Consider the following 16,886-nt stretch of genomic DNA (forward strand, 5'->3'; position numbering starts at 1 on the left):
TGTGTCCGCTCTGATGAAAAACAGGGATCTTCTTAATCTGCCTAATGCTCATGGACCCGTGTCTTCTCCCTGTTTATTAGCCGTAGGTCTAAGTCCATAGATACACGTGTGGGCATGACCACAACCCTAGACCCTAAGCTGCACGTATGCCTGCGCACACACGCGTGCGCCCATTCACATTTCTGATGAGCTGAAAAGCACCACACGGTCTTAAAGCAAATACCTTCAGTGGCCAAATTAAACAAATATAAATGTAAGACTTCTTTTTCTAAGAGTAATAAAATCTGTTCTGTGTCCCCACCGAGGTCAGTCCGTTTCAGCTTCCTGGCCTTGCACGAGGCCTCCGATGTCCTCCGCAACTTGGGTGACCCCCACTTCACAGGAAGACGTGCTTTCCCTACATCCCCCTCAACTCGTGTGGAGCTTCATTTGTGTTTCGTCAGCGCTTTCTCTGGGCCCGGTGACCTGCGAGGTGCTGACCACTCTCCTAGCACGTGGCTCCTTGTGGGGCTGCGCATGGAAGACCAGGCTCACTAGTTTTGGCAGCTTCTCCTCCTGACAAAGGAGCTTGTAAGGCGGCTTGCTGGCCTTCGCGTCCGGGAATTCTGGGCCCTGCGTAATGTTCTACACTCTACTTCCGCCAGGCTCCAGGCACGCCCCCAGAAAGGTTACTCTTGGTCCTTCAGCTGGAGTGGCCCTTTCTGTGATGACAGAATGCTGGCTGGATTTCCAACTACAAATCGCCGAGCCCAAAAAAGGCGAGACCGTCAGCCTTTGCCTTCTAAGGGCAATGGTGGTGTCCTCTTTGTCCCACTGGTGTAGAACTTACCATCCCGAGTATTCTTGCCTCGCATCCCCTGCTCCCTCCAGACCCCTCCTCGAGGACAGGGACTGTGTCTTCTCTCTCAGTGTGCTCAAGACCTAGCACAAAAACGGACTCAGAGTGATAACTCAGTAAATATTGTGGAGCATTACATAGTAGGGCCAAGTAGGCAGTGCATTAGTAGTTGTAATCATGCCATTAACTGGAAGGTCATTCAAATGGACTTAATACAGATCCTGCTCATTATCTTATCCAGACAGTCAATGAACATTGAGTGTCAGGCACTTTGCAGGGCTCTGGGGACTAAGCTATGAACATGAAGTCATAGCCCCGGGTCTCATGGATCTCACTGAGTAAAACTCAAGGAAATAAATAAACAAAATAATTACAAACTATGATCACTGCTGCAAAGGAAATGACCAAGGTGACTGGGGTTAAAGTAAGGGGCTGGGGCAGGCAGTGGGTGGGCAAGAGCGGCTCCTTTCAGGGCATGGAGACCGAGACCTGAATGCCAAGGAGTTTATTCTCCAGGGAGAGGGAACAGGAGGTGGCAAACGTGCTTGGTGAACTGCCGGAGACCCCCATGGCTAGACAGAGGGGGAAGGTGGCACCAAATGGTGGGGAGAGGAGGGCCAGCCCTGGAGCCAGAGTGAGGCATCACTGAACCTCAAATAGCCATTCGGGGCGCTTGCGTTCTACTGTGACTACCATGGAAGGTAGCAGAGGGGTTCTTCCTGAATGTAATGGAAGAGGGATTAGAAGTTTCGAGAGAACGGCCAATTCAGCTACCTCTGATGATTTGGGCCTTCGATGTTTTAATAGTTCCATATGTTATCTGAAATGTTTGTTCAGGTCATCCGGCTGCCTGGGGCTGCGGTCTACAAATCAACTCTCTACTCATTCATTCCTTCATCCATTTGCCCAACAGGTATTGAGAAGCTAGGATGCATCAGGCACTGGGGGGATTCCATGCTCTGTCCTCGTGACGCTATTCTGGAAGATAGATACTCATAGTGGGGCCTGTGCCGGGACATCGAGCAGGAGACAGACTCACACATCTGGGACTCTCCCATCCCCAAATTCCCACAGGCCCCAGGTTTGGATTGCGAGGGAGTGTGGTGAGGTATGAGACTAAAAGACCAGGTTGGCGGAGACTGCAAAGCCCTCTCATGCCATTCTAGGAAGCGTGTCCATAGGGCGTCATTGAAGAATGCCAGCAGGAGAGTTTCATCTGATTCACATATTGTGTAAAACGCCTGCTGGGCAAAGGTTTGCTCCAAAGTGGAAAGGGAAACATTATTGAACGCGCAACAGCCAGGATTGCAAGTTCAAGCTTCATGGACTCCAGCTGCTTTGCTTCCCAGATCTTAGATGAGAGGGGTCCTTGGGAGTTGACTCATCCAGCCATCTTATCTCATATTTGAGGACAGTAAAACTCAGAGAAGCGGCTTGCTTGAGGTCACCACTGTCCTTAGCCCCTGTCTGAACACTGAACCCCAAATGTGCAGAGAAAGCCATTTTGAGATGCAAGTTGTTTGATAGCCTGGAGAGGAATGGGGCCCTAGGTATAGTATCATGATAGGCAGGACAGCCCATACCACTTGCTAGGGACATAAGTCAAGGCCTATTTTCCATCAGTGGAGGCCAGGTTATTATCCATGAGTATTAAGGATAAGAATTTGCTTTCATTGCTATGGATAAAATAAATAATTGGATAACCATGCTATCAGATGAGTTATTCTGCTGTGATTCCAAATCTTAATGCCCAGGTACAATTCCAGTATTTATTTTGGCTGTGAAAGGGGATGCTGTTTCACACCTCAGGTTCCCAACTGTCACTGTAGTAGCTAAAGGTCTGTTCTCTTCAGACACCAGGTAATCTGTTTGGTCAAAATGGCATTATCGGTTATGTCTTATAACCATGTTGCTATGAGTCAAAAACAACCATCACCCCAACAGTATCAACTGTGTTCTCAATCCCAAAAAAGGGCAGGAGTGTGGATACAATTTTTTTTTCCTCCTCCTGCAACAGAGCAAAATGGTTAAGAGCATGGGAGTTGATGTCAGACAGAGCAGACTCTGTTACTTATCACCTTTGTGTCCTGGACCAGGTAGATAACCCCAGGCAGATCTTTAATGGGGATAATAATAGTCCTACCAGACTCATAGGCTATTTGTGAGATAAAATGAGATAACTCATGTAAAAGACTTAATACTGAGCCTGGTATACAAGAGCATTTAAAAATATATAGTAGTTATTATTTTGCTCCTAAATGATTGAGCTATTTCTATTGAAGGCTTGGAGAAGGAGTTCCCTACAGACTGGCCCAGAGTGAAATATGACCATTGACTGACTCTCAGGTGTCAGCACTGCGGTGAAGAATTTTGAAATCAGTTACCTTGTCTCTGAAGCAAATTATGTTTTTCTGTTTGATGGAGAGGCATGAGGTGCATGTTCCTAGGCTTCTCGAAGATCGTCCTGTCTGGCCTGGGTGGGATTTGAGCGATCTGGCTTTCCTGGGCGAGGTGGGAGGGGCCTGTGCAGAGAAAGCCAAGTGGAATATGCTAGTCAATCACCAACATTTGCCACAAGGTTGAGGGGCATCTGACTATATTGAAGGGGGTAATTGTCTTCCTCTTGAATATGTTGTTAAATTTCTGAAGGAGTTTGGTAACATCTATCAGCCAAGAGCCTGTCTTCCCATCTGATTAACCACAGTCATTCACAAATCTCCCGTTTGTCCAAAAACAAGCAGGGTTTCTTCATAACCTCCCGAGGGCCTGTTCTCTGGTGATCCAGATACTTGGCATCTGCAAAGTAATACTTCTAATCTTTCATCTTTAAGTAAATGGAAGAATTTGCCATCGTTAATGTGGCACTCAGGCCTGAGCGCTGTGAGGCTGAGCATGCGAGGGAGCAAGAACATCAAACACTGGAGTGAAGACAGACACTTATGGGTCCCTCCCTTTAGGGCGAGTTTTCAAATCAAGCAAAACACTCCCCCCCACCCCACCCCCCACCCCCAATGTTTTCTTATGTATGAAGGCTGTCATGTGTGCCAACCCTTTGCTAAATGCTATGTGGTTTACAGAGAAGAGTTTTCTGGCCCTTATTCTTAGGGAATCTGCTGTCAAGTTGGGAAAGTGAAATTTTATAAATGGGAAAGGATGAATTTTCAGATGAGACCACTGAGGTGCTGTATTAAGAAAACAAGACTCCACCCAACTTGTAAAGTTCAGGTCCCTTGTTCACCTTTGTGAGCCGTGTGTCTATAAAGTGTGGATGGTGATACCCCTGCCAGGACTGTGGTGGGTGGTCAAGGAGATAAGGGAGTGACAGTGCATGGTGATCCAAGCGCAGAGGGACAAATTAAAGCTGCAACCACAGCAGCTCCCATGGCTCTGCAGAAAGGCCCAGGCTTGCAGCATGGCGATCCCAGGTCCTGAGAAGTTTGCCAGGATCTGGAAGCTGTCAGTTAACCCTGATTAGTAACGCCTGTGCAACCCCTACTCCCACCTCCCCTGCTATGCTTTCTCCCTTGGGCACTTGGTGTACCTATGTAGTGTCATTCCCTAGTCCCAGAGGACAGAATCCCTGATGTTCTCACTGGGCTAGACTAAAAGTTTCCGTCTCTCTCTCTCTCTCTCTCTCTCTCTCTCTCTCTCTCTCTCTTCTTTCTCTCTCTCTCTCTTTTAAATATCATTTATGCCTTTCTCCCATGTGATAAAATTTAAGCTTTCTATTTTTATTTTCATCCCACAGTGTCTATCTCAGTGTCTTATACACAATATATGGTAATAAGTATTTTTCAAAAAATAAAAAGTTGCTAGGGATCTAGTGACTTGCCCCACAAGGGATGTGTATTTTCAGAAATGCCTGTTGAAGATTGCTGGAGAGGGCGGAATTTCTGAGGTAACTGCCATGTACCAGGCACTGTGCTAGAGCCTTCGCCTCGGTTATTCATTCAGTGATGGCAAGATTATCCCCATTTTATAGATAAGGAGAATGAGTCCCAAAGATAGTTTGGACCAACCCAACATCCTCCAGCTAGTAAATAGCAGAGTTATGATTCAGCGTCAGAACTCCTTCACTTCTGACCTGAACATCAGGAAGAGAGAAGTTGGAGGAGCCGCCCAGCATTTGAGATGATGACATGTAGACACTAACAACTGCTTATACATAAGCCAGACACCGAGTGAGATGCACAGATAACTATGAGGGGGGCAAGTCCTAGAAGTGAAATTATCCATATTTCTAGAGATATCAACAGTTGATTTTTTTTATCACATTGAAAGTATACTTTTGTTAAAAGGAAAAGTATACTTTGACCTATCACTGCTCCCTCGGTATGAGAACATTTCCCCCACCTCATAGAAACCCATTTTCGGGTCCTTTGTTTTCCTCGCAGATCTCTTTCCCGTTCCCACCCTAATAAAGGAGCACGGTCGGTCTTAGAAGATAAGCTATTTTTTTCCCCTTCATAAAACTAACTGCTAGGTCTTTTTATTCCCCCTTCAGGTTTTATAGAAAAAATTTTAAAGGTACATTATTTTGGGAATTTCCTCTCTTGCTATCTTTTGAGTTTCTGGGAGAGATCTGTGCTCCTATCCCAAGGGAGCGTTGGTTATACCATGCGGCTTCTAAATCAATTCTTCCCTGTCAGCGACTGTGACCTCCCGGTCTCTGTGTTCCCTTCTCACTATGAAGCCTTCCTTTCCCAGCCCAAAGGAATTTAGGTCCAATCAGCAGTTAGAGATTTCCAACTCATGGCGTTTACTGGTACATCTGATCTGAAAGGTGCTCACGGACAGTCCTATGGACTCAGCCCAACTGTCTCTTACCAGCCAGGCAACCTCGTGACTTACCTTTCCTGAGCCCGAGTTTCCTCTACATTTCAGATGTTCGCAGGGATGGCAGGGGCTGGATTGCTGTCTCCTGGGGATAAAATGGCAGGGGACACTCCAGGCACAGCCACTTTTTCCTGAAAACCGGAGCATTGCTCCCAGATTCCTGTTTGGCTTCATGACCTGGACCAGACCATCTTGGGGCCTTAGATTAGAACAGTAGTTGTCCACCAGAGGCCCTGCAGGGGACATTTGAGTTGGAAGTGCCCACAACTGCGAGGGAAGGGGGGAGGCTGAGAGCATTTATTTATTTATATTTTTGCTAATAGCATTTCATGCATAGAAGTCAGGGATACTACTTAGCATCCTGCAGTGCACAGAAAAGCCCCCACAACAAAGAATTATCCAGCCCCAAATGTCAATCCAATGTGACAAGGTTTAGAAACCCTGCAGTGGAAGGTTGCTGATTCTATTCCCCAGTCAGGACACATACCTGGGTTGTGGGTTCAATCCCCAGTCAGGCGTGTATGGAAGGCAACCAATCAATGTGTCTCATCTCTCTCTCTCTCTCTCTCTCTCTCTCATCCTCTCTCTAAGCATATATTCAGATGAGGATTAAAAAAAAGCTGGGGCTGGGGCTGGTGACTGGCATTGAAAGAAGTGTGGCACACAGAGGCGAGAGCAGCTTCCGGAGCTGGGGACATGTCACCTTACAGAAACCACTTACCTTCTTCTGGCTTCTATTCACTTGTTTCTGCCATAGTAATAACTGAATGTGCTCTTTCTAACTCTCAGTGCTGCTCAGTGTAGTTTGTAGACCACGGTGCTTCCCACATGTTATTATTGTTACTATTACAATGGGTGTTGCCATGATGATCATTATGCCTGCGCTTGGGTCTTGGAAAGGCAACTCTAGAATAGAGAGCGTGAAAGGGTAGTAACTGGGCCTATGTCCACCTCTCAAGGACTCCAGCATTTGCAGGCAGGCAGACAGGACACCTGGTTCCCTCTCGCTCAGTTTCCTCATGAAGGAAGTGGGAATAACAGTATTGAAGACCTGCTACTTTTCACATACAGTGGCAAGCCTAAGAGCAGGAATGTATCTGGTCTGACTTGACAGATAAAGTAACAGAGTATCAAGGTGACTTTGCCAGGTCCAGGCCACAACAGTGATTAAAACCCAGAATACTGGAGCCACGCTGGTATTCATGTCACTGCTCTCCACCCCCAGCCAAAGCTAAGCCTTGACCACACACAGTGGCCAGGGGGGTTGGGGACCCCAACCTCAGGCACTGGGCTGGTTGGGCTCACTGTTCTTTCTGCAGTGCATGAGCATCTGCTTAGAGTAGCATATTTTAGTTCTCTTTTCTCAAGAAGTCCCAGCTGTGAGTGGAAATGGGGCCACGGGTGCAAGGCAGGCAGGCCCCAATGCTTCCTGCCCCATCTTTGCCGGGCCTGGATTCCTGGTGGGGGAGGAGTTCAAGTCCAGATGCCAACAGGCTTGGGAGAAAGGCCCCTCTTGGTCTGTGTGCAGGACACTGGGCCTTATTTTTAAGACGCTCCCCCCCCCCCCCCCCAGCCCCTACCCCAAAGTGACTCTTGAGGAAGTCCTGATCGGGCAGGGGGTGGGGGAACCTCAATTCAAGAGTCTAGGTCCTTCTGTGGGACAGGTCTTGGGTTTGCAGACTTGCTTGGTAGGGAATTCTTACCCAGAACCCCAGATTTTATATAAGATTTTACACAGATCCCCAAACTGTAGAACAAGCCACCAGGCAGCTGCACCCGTTGATCCAGCTGCCACCAGGGTCCTCTCTCATGCACAGAACCACCGGGGCTCTGGAGGTCCTGGTTGTTGCAACCAGTGTGTCTTCTGTCCTACCCAGACCCCCCCCCCCCCCCCCCTCAGCTTGCTTGCTCCTGAAAGACTGATCTTGCAGGTACCTGGTGCACATGCAGGCAGGGCTCCCATTGCCCTCAGCGTGAGCGTCCAACCCCTCTTCCTGGCACTGGAGGCTCTTCGTGGGTGGTTTGAACATACCTGTCTTGCCTCTCCATTCACTGGGACTCAGTTCACTGGTCTCTTCACTACCTTTTGCATCTACTGTGTTGACCTTCCCTACCCTCTCACCTTTTCTCTTTCAAAACCTCCCCATCTATCCAAGCTCCTCTTGAGAGTCACTGTTTCCTGGAAGCCCTCCTGCCTGCACTAGCTGTCCCTGCCCTCCCCCCGCCCCGAAATGCAACAGCTCACATAGTTGATGCTCCATAAAGTAGCACCTGATTCTTCTGTGGTTTTATCTGACTCATTGATGTTCACATGTGTCAGTCTTGTTCTTTTAGGTGATCTGCATGGTTAACTCACAAAGGCAGGGGCATATCAAAGTCTAAATAATATGAATTTCAGCACATACTGTTAATAGCTAGTTAATAGTTAATATTACAGCGCAGCAGTCCTCAGGTTGCAGAAGCTCCTCCACCGTGTTGGGGAGTATGGAGGCGGCTTTGGGGGTTGGTCATCATGGGCGGAAGATGGGGACTGAGTTTGATTGCTGGCAGGTCAAGCCTCCTCCTCAAGACATTCCTTTCTGTAGCAGGTTTCCCTGAGATGTGTGCCTCTCTCCAACTCAAGAAGACTGCATTGGGATGAGTGCAGCATTAACCGTGTGGTTCTGGTCCATCTTGCAGGGATTTGAAACTGGACAACATCCTTCTGGATGCAGAAGGTCACTGCAAGCTGGCCGACTTTGGGATGTGCAAGGAAGGGATTCTGAACGGTGTGACGACGACCACGTTCTGTGGGACGCCTGACTACATCGCTCCCGAGGTAAGACCCTGTGCAAGGGCCACCTCCTCCCGCTGCCACAGCTGAGCCAGGGCTCACCCCCATGGACTGGGTCACCTGGTGGTGCTGGGCGAAGGCTCTGGAAAACCAGGATGGATTCCAGGGAAGAAGGAGATAGGCTTGCTGATTTTTCCTTAAGGAAGTGGTGGTGATGGGGGAGAGAATGGTGGAGCAGAAAGTAACAGATCATTCTTCAACTCTGGGCAGGTCTTCCTAAATATTTCTCTTTTATTCCAGTCCAGAACTACCAGTGGAGCTAGGACCAAGAGAAATTTGTTGACTTGTATCATTGTTTTTACTTCTAACCAGAATAAAGGGGCACCGTTGATAAAGGCAGCCATGAACTTAATCGGCTATAATTGCCTACAGGAAAACCAGAGTAATTTGCCATTTCTAGTGTAGTGGTGATTCTGCATAGGGAGCAGACAGGATCAAGGAGGAGGAGGGGGTGGTTGGGGGAGGGGGAGGAAAAAGAAGAGATTAACTGCCTCATTATAATGGAGTTTAGAGATGTTCATGTTGAGCCTCACCAATGGAATGCCTTTTGTGAAAGTTGTTTAGAAGTCTTATTCATCATAAAGTGTTTGTTTGCCTTGAGTTTCTCCAGATGAAGCATGCCCAACTGAGCAATACCTAGTGCAGCGGTTCTCAACCTGTGGGTCGTGACCCCTTTGGCGTTCGAACAACCCTTTCACAGGGGTCGCCTAAGACCATCCTGCATATCAGATATTTACATTACGATTCATAACAGTAGCAACATTACAGTTATGAAGTAGCAACGAAAATAATTTTATGGTTGGGTCACAACATGAGGAACTGTATTTAAAGGGCCAGAAGGTTGAGAACCACTGACCTAGTGCGCTATGATTCAGATTTAAGACATAGCCTATCATACATACTTAATAAAAATGGTCTTGAGGGTTGTGACACATGGAAGATGGTAAGAAAGCATCAATCCCCATTAAGCATTGCCCATGGTGGATAGGTGTGTTAGAACACTTAGATTCCCTTTCCTTTCAGTGGGCATTGTTTGAGCACCTGCTAGGCACAAAGCAGTGTGGGAAGAAATAATAGACAATGGTCACTCTTCTAAAAGAACTTTTGGTCTAGAGGGAGTGACAGGTAAGTAAACAACTAATTAAGTAGACTCAGTAGGTACAAGATGGTATCCTCAGGGATCAGAGCAGGCTTTCTGGAGCACCTGGTGAATGATTTGAGTTGTAAAGAATTAGCAGGATTTCCTTTGGTGGTGGGGGTGGGGAACATTCCTGAAAACAATAGGGAGGATTGAGTGGGGGTGGGCAGGGGAGGAGGTTCAGCATCCCTGGGCTATGAATCCTTTAGGGTAGGAGCTTTGTTTCTAATCTGGGTACTTCCTGGATTCAGCCCACAAATCTGGCTCTTAGTAATGGTTTGTTGAGTGAATATATGAATGAGAACTTGGGACACTCCAACATGAGCAAAGACGAAGGGATAAGAACATTATTGGCCTTTTTAAAGAAAGGAAAACAGTGTAGCTAGAACAGTATTTCTTAGTGCTCTTAGCCATGAATGAGATTAGCATAAAGGACTAAGGAAGATGGTCTTTATCCTGTGGAACCTGTGGACCCATTAAGGGCTTCCCAGTGTAGAAGGGTCATAATCAGACCTGTCCCAGGAAGTAGATGGGCATCAGCCATGTGGATCAGAGGGCACAGTGCGAGGGAAGGACAGTTGAGAGATGGCCTGCGGAGGGTCTGGGAAGTGAGGATCAAGTAATAGGTAAGTTCTCATTAAAATGTTTGCCTTTTAAAAGATTGGAAGAGTAGAGATTTCAGTCAGTCTCTGCTAGTGTATTCCCTTAGCAGGAATAGTAGGAATTTAACTTTCAAGGAGAAATCAGTGAGAGCCACAGCTCTCAACTGGGACCCGCTCTTCAGTATCTTCCTCATTCATCCTTTATCATCAGAATGCTTGGTTCCAGTCCCTCTGAGTTGATGCCAGAGTCAAAGGGTTGACAGCCTAGTGTAGTGTGAAGGACCCAGCCCAAGACAACCATTCACTTTCTGATGAACAAAACACCCACACAACTTTCATGGAAGACACTCCATTGGCGAGACTCACAATGAACAACTCTGACTTAAGAGGCCCAGACACTCTTCCTTCCCATCTACACTTGCGCCCACTCTGCAGAATCACCACTACATGTGAAATGGCTAATAGTCCCTGGTCTTCTGTGGTCAGTTACAGCTGATAAAGATGCTGCTTCCTTCAGCAAGGGCTGTGGGGAAGGTTCTGTGGAAGTAGACCTCTAAAGCCCTTAGCACCACAGGCACTGGCTAATAAATGGGGCTCCATTGTCTCTGCTGCTGGGTTGTGCACTCAGGTGGGCAAAGCATAGACCTGAGAGTTGAGATCCCAGGCCAGATTTGACCACTGATGCCCTCATGTGACCTTGATCGAGTCACAGAATGTTTTGACCCTCGGGTTCTTCACCTTTCAGATGGGAATAACAATTCCTGCCCTACTCACCTCATCAAGCCAATTTGAGAATCTAATGAGATTAAAGCATGGAGCATGAATATGCTTCAGAAATCATAAGCCTCTATTCAGAGAGGAGGAGCTGGGAGGTGCCAGGCTAACCTGAAACCAGAGACACCTTCTGAGGCACTAGCTCTGCCCCAGGGCTTCTCTTCCCACCATGTGCCCTTGGCTAACCCCCATCACACCCCCTCTTCATTCTCCACGCCCAGCCCCCACTCTCCAGGGATAGCTGCCAGCCCTGGGTAATGCTTGATGTCATCAGACCCAATGCCTCTCCTTCTCTTCTACCCCAGCTTTGACCCACTCCAGGAGTTGGCTGCCGCACTGGGTGCCCTCCCATGGCGTGCAAAGCCTTGCCCTTCTCACCAGCTTCATCGCAGATAATTAGGGCCAAGCCTAAAAGGAATTTTATAAAAGATGCCACCCAAATGGGAAGGTTCTGGAAGAGGCTTGGGGAAGGGTGGGCAGGGCCACTTTGTGGTTCCCACAGCGCCATCCTATCTGAGCATACACAGGCCACCTGGAGGCCACTTCCCCATCACCCTCCTGAGGCTTAGAGCTCAGTTGAGCCACCTCCTGGAGGCTGGAGGGTGGCCTCCTTAGCACTCAGAGTTCCCTGAGCCAAGGAAAGAAAGGAGTGCCCAGTAAGGCACACACAGTGGGCACATGTGACACCCACTCTCCTGAGTGTTGGAACTGGGCTGGTCTCAAAAGAATTCTAGAGCCCCTACCACCTGCTTGCTTATAGATGCCCTAGGGAGACAGTTGACCATGAAAAAATAACTAAAATCATGGTAGTATGTGGGAGATGCCTGCAAATCTCAGGGACAGAAAGGGCCTTAGGGCAGGAGAAAAAGGGAGACCGGAGAAATATTTCTGGAGGAGATGATGGTGAGACTCAAAGATTACTTGAAGGACAGAAACTGGTGATCCTGTAGTGAGACAGGTTGGGCTGCTGCATTTTTCAAGGTTGGGGGAGGCACTGGTTTGGGCTTTGGCTTTGGCTTTGGCTTTGGAACAGAACAGCATTACTGGCACCTCAGGCCAGTGGAGCCTATAACTCTGATCTCTAACAGATACCACATGCTAACCCCTGAGCTAAGATACCAAAGGTACTCACCAAACACATTACCCGCTGCAAATCATTTAGAGTTGGCTGTATTTGCTTATATTCATTTTCATTTTAAATTAAAAAGATTCCTGGAACTTGGTTTTACTATTTTCAAAACCCTTCTACCTAGGACTTCTTACTTAATCCTAAACCACCTGTAATCTCTAGAAGGGGGTTTGGAGTTGACCACAGAAAGCCCATATCCTGGGGTTCAGCCTCCTCTTCCCTGGCTGTCTTGAAATCTGAGGATTGAGCTGGAGTTATGTCCTGGGACAAGCTATCAGGAGTCACCTGTCTGAGGTGACCTGCAAGCTGCAATGATTAGACATGGCCTTTGCTATGTGGGGCACCTCAAATTAAAAGAAGGGGGCCTGGGGCTTTCTAGAGGTAGGTAAGTGAGGGGTTCATCAGCACCCCAGTGTTGTGGGTGGGAGTCATGAGGACATTGGAGATGGGTCTTTCTTTGGAATATGCAAGAGCAAAGTGGTCCTTTATGATTAGAACACGGAAGAGTCGGGAGATTGGCTCTAGTTTCTTTTCCAAGAGCACGGGGCTCAGGTAAGTTCAACATTGTGGCCGGTTAAAGGAAACTAAGATTCTACTCACTTTCACTCTGTGAGCCATGCCTTGGACGAGTGTGAGGCCGGAGACCTGGACTCTCTACATGCAGCCACTTACAGCTTGCTTGTGCCCCTCTTAGTCTGCGTCTTGCTCCTCTGACCCTGATCTTAATGTCAAAAATATGTTTTTTAAAAAACTTGACTATAAACACAAGTCAGAAACTTCATCCGGGGCTCAAACAAAGAACCAGAGAAGTGTCCCCCCTGGAGGACAGACTAGAGCAGTGGTTCTCAACCTTCCTAATGCCGCGACCCTTTAATACAGTTCCTCATGTTGTGGTGACCCCCAATTTCATTGTTACAAACTGAACATAATTAAAGCATAGTGATTAATCACAAAAACAATATGTAATTATATATGTGTTTTCCGATGGTCTTAGGCGAACCCTGTGAAAGGGTCGTTCGACCCCCAAAGGGGTCGCGACCCACAGGTTGAGAACCGCTGGACTAGAGGAATTGACCTTGGAGAGTTGATGGTTGACTCCCAACAGAGTGCCTCCCAAACTCAATTGTCACTGAATTCGTTGATGTAGAGTGACCTGGGGCTCTGCTCTGTGGAGGGGCAAGCTGGAAATGGGGGTTCAGCTCTGCCCAGGGGCACTTGTGGCACAGGCGTGGCCACAGGCGGGCATCTCTGCTGGGCTCTGACGCCGCCCGTCTCCTGGTCAGATCCTGCAGGAGTTGGAGTACGGCCCCTCTGTGGACTGGTGGGCGCTGGGGGTGCTGATGTACGAGATGATGGCTGGACAGCCCCCCTTCGAGGCCGACAACGAGGACGACCTGTTTGAGTCCATCCTCCACGACGACGTGCTCTACCCCGTCTGGCTCAGCAAGGAGGCCGTCAGCATCCTGAAAGCTGTGAGTCCTCGCCCTGCACCCATGTTCCTGCTCCCCTGGCCTTCCCACCATCTCTATTTCTTCTCACTCTGCCCCTCTCTCCTCCCTCCCTGCCCGTTTCCCCCTTTCTCCCTTCCTCTCCCTGCCTCTCTGGGTCCCACCTCTGCTCCCCTCTGAGAGGAAGGTGTTGAGAGCTGCCACCACTGCGAGGCCAGGCCCTGTTCCAGAGGCTGCTGCTGAGAGAATGGCCCTGGATGAATTGCTTTGCTTGTGGGAAAAGGACAGAGTGTGTGTGTGTGTGTGTGTGTGTGTGTGTGTGTGTGTGTCTGTTTCCTGGGGGTGGGGGGCTCTGTGCCCCTCGGTGTCCTCCAGGGAGTGTTTCAATGGAGCGAAACCAACTCAAAGTGCTCTGGGGTCACCCCAGCTGCTTAGGCTTTGGGTGAACCCTCCTTCCATACCTGCCACCATGGCCTGTGATGGGGAAGGGGGAAGAGGAGGGGAGGGAGGGTGGGAGGGTGGAAGGACCCTGTGCACCTGTGTCCACGATGGCATTACTGTGGCTGAGGAGCTGGTCAGAAAAGAAATGTCCACTCAAGCTCTATGCAGCCACGCTGGATTCAGACACGTAACAGAGGGACAGTCCCCGCCCCTACAGATAATCCCTCACATGTGAAAACGCTTAGTGCTTGCTCAGGGCAGCCATTTCTACAACCTAAAACACTTGTACTGAGGCAAATAAGTGATTACAGTGGGGCCTTGACTTACGAGTGTCCCGACTAACGAGTTTTTTGAGTTACCAGCTGTCTCTCAGCCGATTTTTTGCATTGAGTTGACAGAGTAATTTGAGTTAATGAGCTCCTTAACGAGCTTGGTCTCGGAACGAATTAAACTCGTAAGTCAAGGCCCCACTGTACCCACCGCCCTGGGAAAGCCGTGGAAGCTGAGGCTCCGGGATGCTCAGCAGGCCAGTTTCCTTCCCCTGGGCTGAGGCAGGGCTGTGGCAACAGCCCGGGAACCGGGATGTCAGTGCTGGCTTCTTTCTTCCGTCAGAATCCGCTCAGAAGTTCAGTAGTTGGCATTCCACAGCCGCAAAATTCGCCACATCCAAGTACCCTCTCTACCATGCTTTACTTTTCTTGTTCTTTTAGTCGTATCCCAATTTTACTAGTTATATGTAGTTTACAGAAAAAATTATATCCCTATCATAAATGGAAAGTCAGTATCACTTGCCATAACTAATAACATAATTCATCATATGAAAATGTCAAAAAGATCTCAAATTACTTTGTAGGTGTCTGGGGGGACACATTTCATATTTAGGAAAATGCCACATGGGAGCATGTTACTTTTTGCTGTAGCTGGGGGGTTTTTTCCTTCCTCTGTCCCTCACCTCATTCTTTCCCTCCCTACCTTTCTCTCCCTCACTCTCTCCCTTCCATTACTTCATTCAGCTAATATTGAACTACTGTGTGTGAGGGGCCTCCAATGTGCCGGGCGTTGTGCTAGATGTTAAGTGTGTGTTGGTGAACCTAATAGCTATCGACCCTTCCAGTAGAGCTTACGGCCCCACGGGAGTAGGTGGGCAATAAATAGAAAGTGCATCCATACATGGACATAGTTGGGATAAGATCGGTGAAAGCAAATAGAGGATGTGTATTCACTCATTCATTTTTCAGCACATGCTTATTGAGCATCTCATATGTGGCAGGCCCTGTGCCAGGTGCTGGCTAAGGAAAACCCCAGGCAGCCAGGACACCATCCCCACAGAGCTGGTCTCTCACCCCAGGCTCTGAACACCAGCCCAGCACACCTGCCTCTGCCCCCCGGCCAGCAACCCCGCTGACCGTTTCATTTGGATGACCCAGAGCAGCGTCGGTGTCTGGAGATATTTTTAGTTGTCACAGCTTGGAGCAGGGGATGCTACTGGCACTGGTGTGTCCAGGCCAGGAATGCAGCTAACATCCTACAATACACAGGAGGGCCCCTGGGACAAAGAAGTATCCGGTCCGAAATGTCATTAGCACAGCAGTTGGAAACTTTGACCTACAGACATTCAGAAGCTCGAGATCGCGCCTGTGCTGCCAGTTGGTGAGGGTGAAGGCCCCGCCCTCGGGAGAAGAGCCTCTGGCTCAGGGGTGGCTTCTCCGTAGCCTCGATCCTCGATCCGACCCCTCCCGGAATGGGAGGACAGGAAGCTCAGAGGAAGTGAGGAGCTGTCTTCCCCTCCCTTGGCCTTGGAATGCTTCACTTCCGCATATTATCGCTTGAGTCAGGCCAGGCCAGGTTTTCCATGACTCTGGCCACTGAGTTGGGTCCGAGGGCCGCTGCCTGTGTGAAGGTATCGCAGAACCTAGTGAGGCCATTGCATCATAGAGTTATACAGAGCGCAGCCTGTGCAGCAGTACGTGCCAGTCCTGCTGCTTCCCTCCCTCACTATTGTGCCCAGGCCCGGCTTGCAGCACATGTTCAGTCATTTCAGTGTAGTGAGTGCACCAGAGGGGCCAGGCATGGGAGCATAGGACTGATTCCTATGTCATAGAGCTTACCAAGGGAAGGAGATGTTGACACAAAGTATAATTTAAGTAAACAAGAAATATGAGGTCCCAGGTCTCCACAGAGGGGGAATCTGGGGAGGCTTCACAGAGGAGGCAGCATATTGACTGGCTCTTAGAGGAAGAGCATAGGCATAAAGAAGGGCCTCCGACCAGGGGAAAAAGGATGCAAAAGGCTAGTAAGATAGTTCAAAGCAAGGAGTTTCTGCGAGGAGCGTGGCCTTTACCTGCAGGTGATAGGAAGCCATCAGAGGTGCCAGGTGTGACCTCTGCTGACTGGTTAGAAAGATGAAGTGTGTTGGTACCATTCCTAACTCACATCTGCCCACCACCCTTTTACTTTCTTATCCATGGCTCTGGCCCCGCCAGTAGCAGTTGGTCGGTGCCCATGTGCTTTGGTTTCAGGGGCACCAGGCAAGAGAAAGTAGGAGGCTCTCCCAGTCTTTCTTGCTGATGAAGCCTGAAATTCTACTATTGTAGATTTATCCCTTGGATTCATAGTTTGTCCTCGTAAATACAGACTCAGCCTTCACCCTATGAATTGTCATTGTCTCTCCACATGCACGCACACATATCCCTACCTTTATTATGGGTGGCTGTCAGAAATTTTTCCACTTGTTAACACTAATTGTTTTTGCAAGGTTATATTGTTACTCATGGGTAGAGGCCAAGAGCAAGAATTGTTACTTGTGGGAAGGCCAGCAGATATTAATTTATCTGCTCAATTAAATTA

At 48.7% G+C, this 16,886-nt stretch overlaps 1 protein-coding gene across 3 annotated transcripts in view; it reads left to right on the forward strand.

Annotated features, from left to right (window-relative positions):
- Nucleotides 1-16,886, forward strand: part of PRKCE (protein kinase C epsilon) — a 443,541-nt gene that overhangs the window by 404,680 nt on the left and 21,975 nt on the right. For all 3 annotated transcript variants that reach the window (XM_070429139.1, XM_070429137.1, XM_070429138.1), the window contains 2 exons: nt 8,354-8,492; nt 13,434-13,622. In XM_070429139.1, the coding sequence (XP_070285240.1) occupies nt 8,354-8,492; nt 13,434-13,622 (328 nt within the window). The remainder of the gene's footprint in view (nt 1-8,353; nt 8,493-13,433; nt 13,623-16,886) is intronic.

Source organism: Myotis yumanensis, unplaced genomic scaffold (assembly GCF_028538775.1).
Source record: "Myotis yumanensis isolate MYYU_CA2020_CCGP unplaced genomic scaffold, mMyoYum1.0.hap1 SCAF_11, whole genome shotgun sequence".
Classification (NCBI taxonomy): domain Eukaryota; kingdom Metazoa; phylum Chordata; class Mammalia; order Chiroptera; family Vespertilionidae; genus Myotis; species Myotis yumanensis.